The following is a 19,175-nucleotide window of genomic DNA, read 5'->3' on the forward strand; positions in this document are numbered from 1 at the left end:
TATACTTTATGTATTACATGCCTACTGTTCTGCATTTCACTCTGTGTTTCATGCGATTTGATATGGTTGTACTTTATTGACTGTATCAGATCAGTTTGTTCCTGTATTATAAAATAAAAACCTTTTAAAATGGAAAAGAATTATTTTAGTTAAGCAAGTGTTGTATAAATGTTTTTTCACAAATCTTTTTATTCCCCATACATCCCATCAGTTACAATATAAATTCCTTCTGGGAAGATCGATGGAACTAAGCTGACCTTAAAGGGGTACTCCGTCCCTAGCATCTTATCCCCTATCCAAAGGATAGGGGATAAGATGTCAGACCGCCACGAGTGTGCTCTGTGCAGTAATGATAGTGGGGCGCTGCAGCGGAGATCCTGGCGGGACCCCGCGATCTGAAATCTTATCCCCTATCCTTTGGATAGGGGATAAGATGCTAGGGGTAGAGTACCTTTAAGTTAAAACAATTATTACCTGATACCATAACTGGATGGAAACTAGAAATATGTACTGCAGCCACCATACTTTCATCACAAAAAATTACAAGAAAACAAGTAAGCACATATGCAATACAGATATAACAATCCCTTATATATAAACTCCAGAAAGAGCTGCTGGAAAATATATTTTCAAAGGTCACTTGTACAGCTATAGATGAATGACTGTTTACTGAACTGTATCACACTAAATTATAAATGGTTTATCAGGGACTATAAAGTACTGAAAAACTGTGATAAGATCCAGAAAAAAAACATGTTAATTTCTTTATAACATTCTTGGTTTATCAAACACAAGTTATATTTACCTGGTTGTAAGGCAATAGCTCAATAAAAATAACCTACACTAATGCGTATTAGCCCTCTAAAGTGCTTGTACGTCCTTATTCTTGATATAATCAAACACATGTTACAATTACCTGGTTGTAAGGTAACAGTGCAATGAAAAGTGTGTACATTTAATGTGCATAAGCCTTTTAAAGCCCCTGTACATATATATTCTTGGTTTAAGGAAATAAACAGTGTTACGCCGAGCGCTCCGGGTCCCTGCTCCTCCCCGGAGCGTTCGCGGTGTTCTTCTGCGTGCAGCGCCCCGGTCAGACCCGCTGACCGGCAGCGCTGCACTGTTATCACCGGCGGGGATGCGATCCGCGTAGCAGGACGCGCCCACCCGCGGGTCGCATCCCAATCACCTCACCTGCTCCGTCCTCCTGCTGTTCTGTCCCGGCGCGCGGCCCCGCTCTCTAGGGCGCGCGTGTGCCGGCTCTCTGAAATTTAAAGGGCCAGTGCACCATTAATTGGTGCCTGGCCCAATCAGTACCTACACCTTCAAACATATAAAAAAAAACACTTCCCCTTCCTGTCCTTAACCAGATCTTGTTGCGCTAGTGCCCTGAGAAAGCGTTTTGTGTATCCTAAGCCTGTGTATCCAGACCCTTGCCGTTGCCCCTGACTACGAACCATTGCTGCCTGCCCTGACCTTCTGCTACGTCCGACCTTGCTCTTGCCTTGTCCTTGTGTACCGCGCCTGTCTCAGCTGTCAGTGAGGTTGAGTCCCTATCGGGTGGAACGACCTGGGGGTTACCTGCCGCTGCAAGTCCATCCCGCTTTGCGGCGGGCTCTGGTGAAAACCAGTAACCCCTTAGATTCCGTTCCCCTGGTACGGCCCACGCCATCACCTCACTGACACAGAGGATCCACCTCCAGTGTCCTCTCTGCATACCAGTCCGGATCCTGACAAACAGTATGTAAGTAATTGAAGAAAAGATCCCTTTAGACGGCGCACGAGACGATCCCGAAAAAAGAAACTCCATTCCACCTTGGACACAATCCAGGAAGAGGAAAACAGTAACTTGGAGGAATTAAAACAAGTGAACAATGTAATCAATCTCACAGATTATCCACTATCTCCACCAGGCATAAAAGCCCTGTCAAAAGGCTTACATTTTGGACTAACTGAGGACTTTAAATATGAACAATTTGAGGTGGACTTGTACAAATCATTAAGAAAATTATTTGCTAACACCACACACCTTACATCTACCCCTCAAAAAGAGGGAGAAATACCTTGCGAGCCAAAAGATCTCAGATTTAAAATGGTACCGGAATTTACCGAGGAGGAGTAATGCACATATGCTGTTATAATTATTAGAGGAACGAGAAATAAACATACATGAGCAAGCAGAGATGCAAACTAACACATTTTTCTTGAAAGGCAACTGTTCGACATATAATCCACCCATAGTTCCAGGGAGCCCTATTGACCTTTTTCAAAAATCTGTATTAAGTGACGTGAAAGCTATATTATATCCTCAAAAAGACTCCAATATCACCGATGTAGAAAAAGCCGGATTGACACAGCTCGCTTCTCGGAGCGATGTCATTGTGACGAAATCTGACAAAGGAAGGTTAATTGTATTGTGGAGTAAACAAGATTATATGAACGAAGCATCACGTCACTTAACAGATATTAAAGTATACAAAAAATTAACAGATTACTCTACAGGTAAAATCGTAGAAAAATTACAACTGTTCCTTAATAAAACGGTTAGGACAGGGCTCATTAGTGAAAAAATGGCAGAACGGTGTCCTCAAGGTACACAAGTCGCAGACCCAACCCCCTGGATGCCCTATTGTGGCAGGGATTGGGTCTGAGACGGAACCTTTATCAGCTTACATCGAATGGCTTATCTCACCTCTCCTCCCAGGGATCCCGTCGTACCTTTAAAATACAGGAGAATTGATTGCAGCATTGCTGGGTTTTATCTGGCAGGATACGTACAGTTTAGCATCAATTGATGTGGAGAGCCTGTACACCCACATGATGCGGGTGTGCAGGCTCTCCGGACATTTTTGTCCACCACTAACAAGTCTTCCAATTTTGTAGAATTTGTTACAGAATCGGTTCAGTTCATCCTCAATAATAGTGTTGCTCGGGAATATTCGCAATGCAAATTTTATTCGCGAATATCGCATATAGCACTATATATTCGCAATTACGAATATTCTTTTTTTTTCACAGTATACATCACAGTGATCATACCTCTCTACTTCCAGCTTTTGTGGTGTAAAGAAGGCTTTAATACTACTGTGTGAGACTGCTGGGCGAATTTTTGTATATGCCATAATTTGCATATGCGAATTTTCGCATATGCGAAAATGTGCACATTCAAATTTTCGCATATTCGAATTTTCACATATGCAAATTTTTTATATGATAATTTTTGCATATGTAAATGTTCCCATTTGTGAATTTTTGCTTATGCGAAAATAAATCGCGAATATGATGAATATGTGAATTTAGCGAATATATGACGAATATCCGTCCATATATTCGCAAAATATCGCGAATTCGAATATTGCCTATGCCGCTCAACACTACTCAATAACAATGCATTTACATACGAAGATCAATGGTACGTGCAAGTCCGGGGTACCCAGTGTCTTCAGTGTTCGTGGCCGCCCCCTCGTGACGTCACGCCCGGCCCCTCGTGATGTCACGCCCGCCCCCTCAACCAAAGTCTATGGGAAGGGAGCGTGACAGCGGTTGCGCCCCCTTCCCATAGACTTCGGTTGAGGGGGCGGGCGGGCGTGACGTCACGAGGGGCCGGGCGTGATGTCACGAGGGGGCGGCTGCGAAAACGGTAGCCCGCACACAGCGTTCGGAGTAATGAACTTCCGGATACTGCGAAAGGCAGGGCAGCGCACAACCCCTTTAAAGTTGTCTAGTTAAAATCACCCCCAAAAGATTAACATAATCAGAAAATCTTTTAAAATCCACAAAAAAATTTCCAGTAAAGGAATTAATAGACGAGGTGGCGGACGGAACACCTCTGCCATGTCCTCTGCCAGTGAGGATGTTGGTGGCAGTGTCAGCCTTAGAACAGGTAGTAGCAGCAGCCAAGGGCCTGGTGGTAGTAGCAGCCATGTCAGACGTCCAAAGTTCTCACTGCCTACCAGGGGTTGTGTGGTTTTTACAGGACTGTATGGCCCTTGTGGATTGGTTGACTCATTCGAGGTCTTCTCAAGAGGAGGAAGAAGAGTCTAACAATATGACGGTGAGCCAGTTGTCAGTGGATTCTTCATTGTCTACAGTTACATGGCACAGTGGAAATGTCTGTCATAGACTTTCCATTATGTCATCTCTGCCTTTCCCCCCACCCCCTCCAACTCCTAAGCAGAAGGATAGCACTAGCCACGAGGAGGAGTGTCACAGTCAGCCTTTGGAGCATGTTGCTGAAGGGGTGGAGAGTGATGCAGTGGCTGACCTTGGCACTAGTGGGACTGGTGGTGGTCGGAGTGGTGGGGATACTGTAAGGCATCATGGTGGATATGCTAAGGGGGAACAAGAAGGCCACGATCAGACATCAGAAGTTCTTACTGAGAGGAAGGGTGGGGATGATGAAAAAGAGATTGAGGATGTCAGTAGCTCAGGAGCAGGTAACGGTGACGCTGCTGATTCTGCATCTGCACGCCTGAGAAAATAAACTTCTAGAACAGGAGCAAAGTCAGATGGTGACATTCCTAGCACTTTATGGTATCCTGCCTTGTGGAAACGCTTTACTATCTTACCAGATGCAGGAAAGCAGGTACAGTGCCGTATATGCAGGGTCTGACTTTAGGAATTAGGCCTCTTTAAGCACATTGGGAGGCATCACAAGGCCTGGCTACCATTATCACTAGTCTACCAATGCCTTCTGTCTAGTGGCTACAACTAACACTACTTCCCCACTGCCTGCTCTACACTGGCTACAGCTACTGCTAGTCCCTGTTATTTCCAATAATGTGGCAGAGAGGGTTGGCCACTCCATGCAGTTGTCAGTGTACAGCACAGTGCATGCAGTGCAAAATTTGAAAAATCTACATTTTAAAACCTTCTGATGTACTCTGCCTACTACAAGACCCTATAGTCCGCCATTACCCTTGCTGCTGCTACCTTCAGCCAAGCCTTGAAATTTTTTAAAAACCTAATTTTATAAATCTCCTGCTGTCGGCTGGATACTACAACTCTTAACAGTGTACATCCTCCTATTGTTCTCTGCTTACTACTTCCAGTCTTTCCAGTCCACAATCACCCTTGCTGCTGGTACTGAAAGGCAGGCCTGTAAAAATTTGAAAAAACTAATTTAGAAAAATTTTGAAAAAAATAATTTTGAAAAAAATTAGAAAAACCAAATTTTGAAAAAAAAATAAGAATCCTAATTTTTTAACCCTCCTGCTGTCGCTGGCTACTACAACTCTTACCAGTCCTCATCCTCCTGCTGGCTACTACAAGACACACTAGTCTGCTATCACCATTGCTGCTGCTACTTCCAGCCAGACCTGGAAAAATTTTATAAAAGCACATTTTAAACTTCCAGTGTAGAATCAAAGAGAGTATTAAGTGCAGCAAGCAGCGTCATCACCCCATAAGCGAACAAGATTGTCTGATAGCAATGTGGAAAAACTCACATATGTTAAAATGAATCAGGCATGGATCAATGAAGAATTCAAACCTCCTATGCCAGATGCCACTGAATAGTACAAATACCACCCCTGCTGTACGCTGGATACTACACCACAAGTTCACCCCCTCCTGATGTATGCTGGCTACTACAGAACCACCAGTCCTCCATCATGTATGCTGCTGCTATTTCCAACCAAGCCTACAAATACACAATCCATGTTTCCCACAAAAAAGGAGAATTTTGTTGTAAAGCTAATTCTCCTTCACTATTTTGGGACAACAATAAATTTTTAACTCCCAAAAAGGAATAATTTTTGGAAAGCTCGGAAGAAGCTATTACGTTTTCTTTAATTGCCTGACTCATAACCTGTTGGAACTCCCAAAAGGGAGAATTTTGATAATTTGTTTAAAATGTAAATTTTTTTAATAATCGACTCATTTACTGTCTAGAGTGTTATCAATGCCAAGCATTCGCCTGAAGGAGAATTTTAAGATTTTTTTTAATACTTTAAAAACTCAACTTTATTTAGAAAATGTCAAAATTTTATCAGGTTCACTATTTTGAGACACTGTCACCAATCCTGTTGCTACTTCTAAAAAGGTGTAATTTTTTGAACACTTGGAAAAATCTATGAGTGCATTAAAAAAACGTGTCATCATAACTGAGCCTTAAAACTACAGTGGTCCCTCAACATACGATGGTAATTCGTTCTAAACGACCCATCGTTTGTCGAATCCATCGTATGTTGAGGGATCCGTGCAATGTAAAGTATAGGAAGCTGTACTCACCTGTCCCCATCGCTCCGGACCAGGTCCTCACCACTCCCGATGCTGTCCCAGGGGCTCCCGATGCTGTCCCGCTGCTCCGGTGTCTTCTTCGCGATCCTCCGGCTTCTTCCGCATCTTCTGCAGGGTCCGGGCCTCGCTTTCTGGTGACGTTATTACGCTGCTGCGCCGGCACGGCGTGCGCAGTGACGTAATAACGACGCCGGAAAGCGAGGCCCGGACCCTGGAGAAGATGCGCAAGACACCGGAGGATCGCGAAGTGGACCTGGAGCAGCGGGAATAGGTAAGCGAACCTGCCAGGCATGCTTAAACTGCTATCCGACAGCAGCTTAAGCATTTTGCGCTGTCGGATAGCAGTTAATGCGATGGCCCCGACATATAAAAGCATCGTATGTCGATGCTGACATCGACATGCGATGGCCTCTGAGAGGCCATCGTATGTCGATTTTATCATATGTCGGGGCCATCGTAGGTCGGGGGGTTACTGTACTTTAATAACTAGTTTGATACATTCCTAGGGCTTTAGAGCTTTTAGGAAGTGTTATAAACATGTTAAGCGGTTCACAACAAACTTGTTCAACCAAAACTGAACATTTGGCAAAGTTTGGCGGGCCAAACATTTCAAAAGTTCGCTCATCTCTGGTTGTTACCAACAACTGGTGAAAATTTTATGTTAAAAGCATCTTTGGAAATATATTTAGTGAGAAAAATAAAGTGGAGAGTGTCTCCCAATGCTAGGCGAACCGGCGTAGTCCCAAAGGCTGAAGGAAAAACAGAACTCCCACAGGAGCGCCAGCCGGTAAAAAGTCAAGTAACAGAAATCGCTCACCAGTGGATAAAAGCAGCAATTACTTTATTGTATTAACAGGCAATGTTATTTCGAGAAGTATTTCTCATCTCATGGGGGTCTATATAAATATAGGTATTGGTTCCTATTAAAAAAAAAAAAAAAACATGCAAATGCAGCACTGACCCCGGGGTCATGGTGGCATTATTGGTGATGTATGCGCTGCCACAGCACTGTAGGCGTTAACTAGCAATGCTGAGTATTTGTATAGATGTAGATGGCTGTATAGTGTAAGGAGATGTCCACATACCAGTCCGGCTCCTGTCTGTGCTTCAATCTTTTGAAGCCCCCTCTCTAGTGACATCATAGTTGCTAGAGGAAGGACTTTAGAATATTACAATACAGGCAGAAGCCTTAAGGGGGTACTCCAACCCTAGATATCTTATCCCCTATCCAAAGGGGATTTTTATGCATTATACTATATTATATGGTACTTTGTAATCCAGCGCAACAAGAGCCATTGTAATTTTACCCTTTGGATTATGTTCTCCCGATAATAGCTTTGCAGCTCTTTCATATTGTTTTATCTATAGCTCCCTTACGGTTACCTATGAGTTACTAGTATCGTAAATATGTCATATTTTCACGTATGGGACTAATTGTTAGTATGCACAGATGTTCTGTATGATTTATTGCTATGTATAATCTAGATGGACTATAATACCTATGCAATTATACTCATACTATGTTGTTTTACAGAGGTCTGAGGAAGGTCTTAATTGACCAAAATATCACTTTGTTTATTGAATTGCTAAAATAAAAATTAACTCTTCCTTCGCCGCAAGTGGTGTGCTTGGTTGTTTTCTACATTGGATTTAATACGGCTTGGGACCCTAACCTAGCACCCACGCTATCAGAGTGTGCTGTATCTACTACAATATATGTCCTCCCATAGGCTTGCATTGTGGGGGCGGGGTATGATGTCACAATACCCAGGCCCCTGTATTGCCTGTCATCAGCCATGAAGCAATCCTTGCTCCATGCAGCTGAGGAACGGGGTGCTGCAGGAGAGATCGTGGGGGTCCCAAGCAGCGGGACCTCCACAATCAGACATCATATATCCTATCCTTTGGATAGGGGATAAGATGTCTAGGGTCAGAGTACCCCTTTAAAATAATTTTTTTATTTACATTTTTTATTGACATGTTAAAAAAAGCTATGTGTGAACACAGCCACCATAACTTTGTGGGCCCCAAAATGTACTAAACATTTTTTGATCTTTTTTTTCCTTCTCATTTCAGAGCACCCATATAGCAAAATCCCCTTCCCACCAAACTGGAATGATGTTAAAGTGCAAGAACTGAATTTTTAACATGTTAAGGACGTAGGGCGTACCTGTACGGCCTACACCCGGTCCCGGTGATTAAAACGGGGTCACGCCATGACCCCGCATCCCACCAGGTAAGTCCCGGCTGCTATTCCTAGCCGGGAACCTGGGCTAACAGCACGCGGCACAATGATCATTGTGCCGCAAGCTATTAACCCTTCAGACACGGCCAGCTCCCTATGGGAGCTATAGCACTGCAAAAAAAAGGGAAAAAAAAAAAGTAAACAAAGGTCAATTAACCCCTTCCCTAATAAAAGTTTGAATCAACCCCCTTTTCCCATAAAAAAAACTGTGTAAATAAAAATAAACATATGTGGTATGGTACACGGCGCAAAAAAGGAGTCCTCATATCGGCCCGTATGCAGAAAAATAAAAAGGTTATAGAAGATGAGAATTTTTAACACATAAATGTAGTTATGATTTTTTTCCGAAGTACGACAATATCCAACCTATATAAGTAGGGTATCATTTTAACTGTATGGACTTACAGAATAAAGAAAAGGTGTTATTTTTACCGAAAAATGCACTGTGTAGAAACAGAAGCCCCCAAAATGTACAAAATGACATCTTTTCTTCACTTTTGTCGCACAATGAATTTTTTTTTCGGTTCGCCGTGGATTTTTGGGTAAAATTACTAACGTCACTGCAAAGTAGAATTGGTGGTGCAAAAAAAAAATCCATCATATGGCATTTTATGTGCAAAATTGAAAGTGTTCTGATTTTTAGAAGGTGATGAGGAAAAAATGAAAATGCAAAAACAGAAAAACCCTGTGTCCTTAAGGGGTTAAAGTAGGCGTTTTAAAATTATAATATCTCTTATGCTATTAAAAGTAAGTGTGAAGGCCAGGCCACCAGGCCATAGTCAGTCAAATTAACTAATGAACAGTAATAGACTTTTTTACATGCCCAATATTTCTCTTAAGTTTACTCTCCTGTTATTATTTTTGTGGTCTTGATTGTATTTAGGATTTGCTGCAAGCCTTGGGCATTTCCTGGATCAGCCAAATATTTATATTGACAATACCTTTGGTGTCTCCAACGTATCCTAAAGTTTCATAAATAGGAAATCGAGGTCGATCTGCGATGTCTTCTGACCTGTTGATCAGCGTTTCCTTCATCACTTCAAATCCATTCAGCACCACCATTTTTTTCCAGAAGTACTGCAAACTATATACATCCCCAAACTCATTTCTCAGCTGTTAAGAAAAAATGTATATGTATCTGAGATGGAAAAAAAAAAAACTAATGTTTTCAACAAATGAATCCTTAAAGCGGCCCAAAACATCTTATCCCCTATCCAAGATGTCTGATCGCGGGGGGGAGCATCGCTGGGACCCCCAGCGATCTTCCTGCAGCAGCCCGCAGGCTGTGTCTGCTTTCTCTGAAAGCTCCAGGCGTCCATGACGGGGAGGTGAGGGGCGTGATAGCCGCAATGCCCTCTCCCATAGAAATGAATGGAGGGGGAGTGGCGTGATGTCACGTCCCTGTCTCGGAAGCCCGGAGATTTCAGAAAAAGCAGACGCAGCCACGCATAGAATGCGGGCTGCTGCAGGGAGATCGCGGAGGGTCCCTGTTGCGGACCCCGGCGTTCAGACATCTTATCCCCTATTCTTTGGATAGGGGATAAGATGTTTTTGGCCGGAATACCCCTTTAAATGGATACTCCACTGGCCAGCGTACGTAACTAAATGCTCTAAACGCTGTGTTCGTGCTGCAGGGGTTGGGCACGTCTCTAGTGATATCATGACCACGCCCCCTGCCTTAGACTTGCATGGAGGGGGCATGGACATGACATCATAAGGAATGTGGCTGACCCCTGCAGCACAAACACAGCGTTCAGAAAATTTAGTTTGAACGCTGGCCAGTGGAGTACCCCTTTAAGTAATGCATAAATCCCAACATATTCATTTAAACAAGTTAGTAGAAAAAACAGGTCTTTCATAGGCACTGCTGCTGTAGGCTCATGTAATCAACAGAAAATATGTAGACATAAATAATTTATTTTAAAAATTCAGCCAACATGTTTTGGAGCACTCTTGCACCTTCCTCAGGTCCACGATAGAGATGAGCGAAGCGAATCTGACGAATCTGAATTTGTTAAGAATTTCAGGAAAAAATTAATTTGCAATGAATGCGAATATTGCCGTGATTCGATCGTGCTAATTGCTTCATTAAAGGGGTACTCCGGTGGTCAACTTGTTTTTCCGTTTTTGACTTACCCTATTTGTTTTGTTTAATTTCTATTCTTGTTGTTTAAGCTATTCTATTTCTGTTCTTTGTTGTCTTTTTATCCCCCACTTTGTTTTCCTATCTTTGCTTCTATTTCCTGTTTCTGACTGTGCTGAAAACTACAAATCCCAGCATGACGCATGGCTTGCTGGTTTGGGGCGGCTCCTTTTTTTTTGTTTGTTTGTTCCGCCATTTACCCATCCTACTATTTTCCCGGGTCGGCTCCCTTATACACAGCACACTAATATAATCAGCCCTGGTTGGGATACACTGGCATACACAAACAAAAGGGACTACAACTCCCAGCATGTGTCATTCAAGAGTCTTCAGTCTGTGGTATAACACCAGCATGCTGCCTCTGTAGTCTCCTGGGGGTTGTAGTTCACCACACCTCTGTAGGGCATACACCAGTGTTTCCCAACCAGGGTGCCTCCAGGTGTTGCAAAACTACAACTCCCAGCATGCCCTGACAGCCTTTGGGCATGCTAGGAGTTGTAGTTTTGCAACAGCTGTAGGCACACTGGTTGGGAAACACTGGTGTAACATGATGTGTATGCTGAATAGGCTAGAACAGTGTTTCCCAACCAGTGTGCCTCCAGCTGTTGCACATCTACAACTCCCAGCATACCCAAAGTCTGTCAGGGCATGCTGGGAGTTATAGTTTTGCAACAACTGGAGGCACACTGGTTTGTAAACACTAGCATACACACACACAACAGGGACTAAAACTACCAGCATGTGTCATTCAGTAGTCCCCCCCCTTCCCCTTCACATATAGAGATCATTCCCAGTATGAGATTTATTCCCCTGCAGTCTATACATCCCCAGCCCGTGCACCTTTTCATCCTCCCCTTCAGATAACACTTATCTTCTCTGTGTTCCTTCTCCTGTGCAGACCTGCGTCCTTAGATTACAGAGCAAGGGGGAGGGGAGGAGCTGTGTACCATGGCTTCTCATGCAGACCTGTGTCCTTAGAATACAGAGCAGGGGGAGGGGAGGAGCTGTGTACTCAGCTGGATGAGATGAGGGGGCGTGGCTTATTTCTCTCATGCAGACAGAGAAAAAAAAAAAAGCTGTGACATCTTGTCCACCACAGACTCAGAACTGTGGACAACAGTAAAAGAAAACCCTCTGAACTACAGAACTTCCTGCCCATCAAACAGGTAAGAAAAAAAACACATGCCGCCAAAACATATAACACATGTATATTGCAAATAAACAAAACTTACAAAGTTGTCATAAAGTCAAAAAAAATTAACCACCGGAGTACCCCTTTAAACTCCATTTAGTGTGGTCCAGGCTCTAGGGCATCTAAAATGGCAGGTCCTGTTAAGGTCTCAATGGCCTAGACACTGTGAAAGGCATGCCAAAAGTGCACACCTACCGGTATTGTAGACGAATACTGTTTTAAGCGTAGTGGAGCCCATTGTACTCCTCTCATAATTGTATACCACATACGTACATCTAAGTGGTGTACCAATTTGTTCCTGTTAAAGTCCCAAGGGCCTACAGTGATGGCCGTAAATGTGGACACCCCTGAAATTTTTCAAGAAAATTAAGTATTTCTCACAGAAAATTATTGCAGTAACACATGTTTTGCTATAAGCATGTTAATTCCCTTTGTGCATATTGAAACTAAACAAAAAAAAAGGGAGGAAAAAAAAGCACTTTGAACATGATGTCACACCAAACTCCAATAATGGTCTGGACAAAATGATTGTCACCCTTTCAAAATTGTGGAAAAATAAGATTGTTTCAAGCATATGATGCTCCTTTAAATTCACCTGGGGAAAGTAACAGGTGTGGGCAATTTAAAAATCACACCTGAAAGCAAATAAAATGGAGAGAAGTTCCCTTAGTCTTAGTGCATTGTTTGTCTCTGTGTGCCACACTAAGCATGGACAACCGAAAGAAGGGAAGAGAACTGTCTGAGGACTTGAGAACCAAAATTGTGGAAAAATATCAACAACCTCAAGGTTACAAGGCCATTCCCAGTGATCTAGATTTGCCTTGGTCCACAGTGCACAACATTATCAAGAAGTTTGCAACCCATGGCACTGTAGCTAATCTCCCTGGGCATGGACGGAAGAGAAAAATTGATGAAAGGTGTCCACGCAGGATAGTCCGGATGGTGGATAAGCAGCCCCAAACAAGTTCCAAATATACGCAAAGTGTCCTGCAGGCTCAGGGAGCATCAGTGTTAGCGTTAACTATCCGTCGACATTTAAATGAAATGAAACGCTATGGCAGGAGACCCAGGAGGACCCACTGATGACACAGAGACATAAAAATGCAAGACTAAATTTTGCCATAATGAACTTGAGTAAGCCAAAATCCTTCTGGGAAAATGTCTTGTGGACAGATGAGACCAAGATAGAGCTTTTTGGTAAAGCATATCATTCTACTGTTTACCGAAAAGGAATGAGCCCTACGAAGAAAAGAACACAGTACCTACAGTAAATTAGGGTGGAGGTGCAATGATGTTTTGGGGTTGTTTTGCTGCCTCTGGCACTGGGTGCCATGAATGTGTGCAAGGCATCATGAAATCTGAGTATTAGCAATGGATTTTAGGTCGCAATGTACAGCCCAGTGTCAGAAAGCTGGGTTTGCGTCCGAGATCTTGGGTCTTCCAGCAGGATAATGACCCCAAACATATATCAAAAAGCACCCAAAAATGGATAGCAACAAAGCACTGGAGAGTTCTTAAGTGGCCAGGAATGAGTCGAGATCTAAATCCCATTGAACAACTGTGGTGAGATCTTAACCCAGATCAGGACCAGGCCATTTTACACCTTAGGACCAGAGCATTTTTTGCACATCTGACCACCGTCACTTTAAGCATTAATAACTCTAAGATGCTTTTACCGAATATTCTGATTCTGAGATTTTTTTCGTGACATATTCTACTTTATTTCGGTGGTAAATTTTCGTCGTTACTTGCATCCTTTTTTGTGAAAATTTTTTAAAATTTCACGAAAATTTTGAAAATTTAGCATTTTTCTAACTTTGAAGCTCTCTGCTTGTAAGGAAAATGGATATTCCAAATAAATTTCATTTTTATTCACAAATACAATATGTCCACTTTCTGTTGGCATCATAAAATGGACATATTTTAACTTTTTGAAAAAATTAGAGGGCTTCAAAGTAGAGCAGCAATTTTCAAAAATGTCATGAAAATTGCAAAATCTGAAGGGACAGATGTTACAGAACTACAACTCCCAGCATGCCTGGGCATGTAACAGTGGTCCCCAAACTGTGACCCTCCAGATGTTGCAAAACTACAACTCCCAACATGCCCAGACAGCCAGACAGCCTTTGGCTGTCTGGGCATGCTGGGAGCTGCAGTTCGGCCTTCCTAGTGGTTGCCCCAGTAAAAATCACTTTACTTTCGGTTTCATTTCTTCCTCCCCCCCCCCCCCCCCCCCCCACCGTCGATTCCCTACCTGAGCCGGGATCTCCGGTGAATATCTGCGATGATTGCCGGGCCCCACGAGTCTTCTCCTCCAAGTTCCGGCCTCCATGTTCTCCCCCCGTTCTGCTTGACGTCCAGGGGTGGGCAGAACAGGGGAGTTTCCATGGCAACCCACCGTCCTGCTCTGCCATTGGGCAGAATCAGTTCTGACCAATGGCAGGGGATGGGAGGAGATCGCAGCATTGCAACCTCATTGCTACCTTGCAGGATGCTGGGGCCTGTCACTAACAGGTCCGAGCATCCCTATTCACCAGAGTCACCAGAGACCCGATCAGCCCGGAATAGGAGAAAATCGCATGTCTGAATTGACATGCGATTTTCTGCGATCGCCGACATGCGGGGGTTCAGGGACCCACCTCGGCATTTGCACGGCATGCCTGCTGAAAAATTTCAGCAGACATGCCGTTCCGATCCCTGCCCGGCGCGCGGCAGAGACCGGAAATACAACAGGACGTTCTCTAACGTCCTTGGGCATTAAAGCCCAGGTAGCAGGGACGTTAGAGAACGTCCTATGTCCTAAAGAGGTTAAAATTGCTGTTGGGAAAAGGCTCTCTTCCAAAAAGAGAGACATGGAGCAGTTTGAAAAGGAAGAGTGCTCCAACATTCCGGCTGAGAGGTGTAAGAAGCTTATTGATAGTTATAGGAAGCAACTGATTTCAGTTATTTTCTCCAAAGGGTGTGCAACCAAATATTAAGTTAAGGATGCCAGTAATTTTGTCCAGCCCATTTTTGGAGTTTCGTGTAATATTATGTTCAATTTGCTTTTTTTTCCTCCCTTTTTTGGTTAAGTTCCAATACACACAAAGGGAACAAACATATGTATGGCAAAACCTGTGTTACTGTAACACATGTGGAGCGCATTGTACTCCCCTCATAAGTGCATACCACATACGTACATCTAAGTGGTGTACTATTTTGTTCCTGTTAAAGTCTCAAGAGCCTAGATACTGTGAAAGACCAGCCAAAAGTACACACCTGCTGGTGTCGTAGACAAAAACAGTTTTAAGCATAGTGGAGTGTATTGTACTCCCCTCATATACACACTAAGTATGTCAGGCAGGGAAGTGCACAGGACGTGCACAGAGGAGTGGCAGAGGCCTAAAGTCACCAGGCAGAGGTCACAGCAGACTTGGGGCGAGTGGCCTGAGCTCCCGGTATAAGCGTGCGGTCGTGTCTCGACCAGCAACCCATCTGCCATCATCGATTGGTTAACACTTTCATCCACTTAATCACAAGTGACATCTGACACCCTCAGTCAATAGTCGGTGGGTTCCACAGACACAACCCTCAGTTGGCTTCACCCAGGAGCAGTCCCTGTTCTCCCATTGCCTCTGTCCTATGCTGTTCCCTCCCCCCACAGAAGTATCTAATTCTGTGGGTTCAGCTCCACTATTTAGTGAGGACAATCTACTAAAGGGAAGTCAGCAGCTACTGCCCAGCCAACAAGTGCAGGAGACATCCACCGCTTCCTCGATGATGATGAAGCTGATCGCACTTGGGAGCCAGGGGCAGAAGGGGCTTCATCATCATCAGAAGAAGAGGGTTGCAGGTTGCACGTGAGGCAGCAGCTGAGCCAGCAAGGTGGTAGCATGGTTGGCAGTGAGCATGGGGGCAGAAGTAGAAAGTAGACCACCTGCTTTACGGCAGCCTACCTTCCCGGGAGGTAGTGGAACAGGGGTTCCTGGAGTCAGTGGCAGTAGCAGTCAATTAATGCGGAATGTTGGTGGGAAAATCAGCTACTCGGCAGTGTGGCAGTTTTTCATCAAGCTTCCGGAGGAGGCTAACATGGCCACATGCAAGATTTGTCGGCATAAGGTGAAGCGTGGCCAGGGTCCCAATGTTGGCACCACCTTCCTGCCTCAATATATGCAGCGTCACCATAAAGTGGCCAGGGAGAACCGTGGCTTCGATGTGGTGGTCCAGCCTGCTGCATCACCCAGTGGCACGCCGCTCCCTGTTTCGGCCAGCCAAAGCTCCACCACTTCAGCCGAAGAGAGCTGTGTGTCATACCCATCTTACATAGTTACATAGTTAGTATGGTTGAAAAAAGACATACGTCCATCAAGTCCAACCAGGGAATTGAAGGGAAGGGTGTAAGGGGATAAGGGAAAGGGATATAGTTTTATAATTCTGCATAAGCATTAATGTTATTTTGTTCCAGGAATGTATCTAACCCTGTTTTAAAGCTGTTAATTGTTCCTGCTATGACCAGTTCCTGAGGTAGACCGTTCCATAAATTCACAGTCCTCACGGTAAAGAAGGCGTGTCGCCCCTTTAGACTAAACCTTTTCTTCTCCAGACGGAGGGAGTGCCCCCTCGTCCTTTGGGGGGGGTTAACCTGGAACAGTTTTTCTCCATATTTTTTGTATGGGCCATTTATATACTTATATACGTTTATCATATCCCTCCTTAAACGTCTCTTCTCAAGACTAAACAATTGTAACTCCTTTAATCGCTCCTCATAGCTAAGATGTTCCATGCCCCATATTAGTTTAGTCGCGCGTCTCTGCACCCTTTCCAACTCCGCAGTGTCCCTTTTATGAACAGGCGACCAAAACTGAACAGCATATTCCAGGTGAGGCCGTACCAATGCTTTATAAAGGGGGAGTATTATGTCCCTGTCCCTTGAGTCCATGCCTCTTTTGATACATGACAATATCCTGCCGGCTTTGGAAGCAGCAGCCTGACATTGCATGCTATTCTGTAGTCTGTGATCTACAAGTACACCCAGATCCTTCTCTACCAGTGACTCTGCCAGTTTAATCCCCCCTAAGACATACGACGCATGCAGGTTATTAGTACCCAGATGCATAACTTTACATTTATCCACATTGAACCTCATTTGCCAAGTGGATGCCTCATTTGCCAAGTGGATGTCGCTCCAGATGCTCCTGCTCCTCCTACTTCGAGTCACTCTAATTAGGTGGCCTTGACGTGGCGAGTGGGCTTGTACCTTTTGATCAAAATGTATACTAACAACCTGTTAGTTTTTGAATTTATGCTGAGAAGCAATTAGAGCAAATTACAATATGTAGATGTGCGACCATGTCTGTTTCTTCTACCTGAATTCACATTGTGTTTTCTATCCCCTCCTTTTTTTTTGTTTTACCATGTGTCTGCACTCTGCCCCACCCCCTCAGCCCAACCCTATATAAGTGGAAGTCAGCTACACATGGGCCTTTTCTTTCCTAGCAGCCTCCCAGTCTGACTGGGAGTGCATGGTAAGTGAGCTTTTACACCCTGTTCACACTGGTGTGGTGCTGTGCGGCGTCCGTTGCTGCCGTGGCGCCGTGTCTGTGGGGAGGTGTGAACCATGGACTGGTTTGAGTGGCATTGGAGCGCTCTGCCAGTGGGTTGTTCCCCCTGTGGGCACTGGTGTCGCGGCGGTGGTGGTCGCCGCCCAGTGCTACTCCATTTAATGCTATGGACATTAGGGACCCACTCTAATTAGGTGGCCTTGACATGGTGAGTGGGCTTGTACCTTTTGATCAAAATGTATACTAACAACATGTTAGTTTTTGAATTTATGCTGAGAAGCAATTAGATCAAATTACAATATGTAGATGTGCGACCATGTCTGTTTCTTCTACCTGAATTCACATTGTGTTTTCTATCCCTCCTCTTTTTTTTTTTTTTTTTTTGTTTTACCATGTGTCTGCACTCTGCCCCACCCCGTCAGCCCAACCCTATATAAGTGGTAGTTAGCTACACAAGGGCCTTTTCTTTCCTAGCAGCCTCCCAGTCTGACTGGGAGTGCATGGTAAGTGAACTTTTACACCCTGTTCACACTGGTGTGGTGCTGTGCGGCATCTGTTGCTGCTGTGGCGCCATGTCTGTGGGGAGGTGCGACCCATTGACTGGTTTGAGTGGCATTGGGGCAGCTCTGCCAGTGGGTCGTTCCCCCTGTGGGCACTGGTGTCATGGCGGTGGTGGTCGCCGCCCAGTGCTACGCCATTTTATGTTTTATGTTAGGGACCCACTCTAGTTAGGTGGCCTTGACGTGGCGAGTGGGCTTGTACCTTTTGATCAAAATGTATAATAACAACCTGTTAGTTTTTGAATTTATGCTGAGAAGCAATTAGATCAAATTACAATATGTAGATGTGCGACCATGTCTGTTTCTTCTACCTGAATTCAAATATTAAGTTAAGGATGCCAGTAATTTTGTCCAGCCCATTTTTGGAGTTTGGTGTGATATTATGTCCAATTTGCTTTTTTTCCTCCGTTTTTTGGTTAAGTTCCAATACACACAAAGGGAACAAACATATGTATGGCAAAACATGTGTTACTGCAACACATGTGGAGCGCATTGTACTCCCCTCATAAGTGCATACCACATACGTACATCTAAGTAGCGTACTATTTTGTTCCTATTAAAGTCTCAAGGGCCTAGATACTGTGAAAGACCTGCCAAAAGTACACACCTGCTGGTGTTGTAGACAAATACTGTTTTAAGCATAATGGAGCGTGTTGTACTCCCCTCATATAGGCATTAAGTATGTCAGGCAGGGAAGTGCACAGGACGTGCACAGAGGAGTGGCAGAGGCCTAAAGTCACCAGGCAGAGGTCACAGCAGACTTGGGGCGAGTGGCCTGAGCTCCCGGTATAAGCTAGCGGTCGTGTCTCGACCAGCAACCCCTCTGCCATCATCGATTGGTTAACACGTTCATCCACCTCATCACAAGTGACATCTGACACCCCCAGTCAATAGTCGGTGGGTTCCACAGACACAACCCTCAGTTGGCTTCACCCAGGAGCAGTCCCTGTTCTCCCATTGCCTCTGTCCTATGCTGTTCCCTCACCCCACAGAAGTATAATCCTGTGGGTTCAGCTCCACTATTTAGTGAGGACAATCTACTAAAGGGAAGTCAGCAGCTACTGCCCAGCCAACAAGTGGAGGAGACATCCACCACTTCCTCGATGATGATGAAGCCGATCGCACTTGGGAGCCGGGGTCAGAAGGGGCTTCATCATCCTCAGAAGAAGAGGGTTGCAGGTTGCCCGTGAGGCAGCAGCTGAGCCAGCAAGGTGGTAGCATGGTTGGCGGTCAGCATGGGGGCAGTAGAAAGTCT

General features: G+C 44.5%; 1 protein-coding gene across 1 annotated transcript in view; it reads right to left on the reverse strand.

Moving 5' to 3' along the window:
* LOC130275626 (cytochrome P450 2D15-like) overlaps positions 1 to 19,175 on the reverse strand; it is a 65,300-nt gene that overhangs the window by 37,380 nt on the left and 8,745 nt on the right. Inside the window, exon 2 of the mRNA XM_056523823.1 lies at positions 9,427 to 9,598. Within this exon, the coding sequence (XP_056379798.1) occupies positions 9,427 to 9,598 (172 nt within the window). The remainder of the gene's footprint in view (positions 1 to 9,426; positions 9,599 to 19,175) is intronic.

This window comes from Hyla sarda, chromosome 6 (genome assembly GCF_029499605.1).
Source record: "Hyla sarda isolate aHylSar1 chromosome 6, aHylSar1.hap1, whole genome shotgun sequence".
Classification (NCBI taxonomy): Eukaryota; Metazoa; Chordata; class Amphibia; order Anura; family Hylidae; genus Hyla; species Hyla sarda.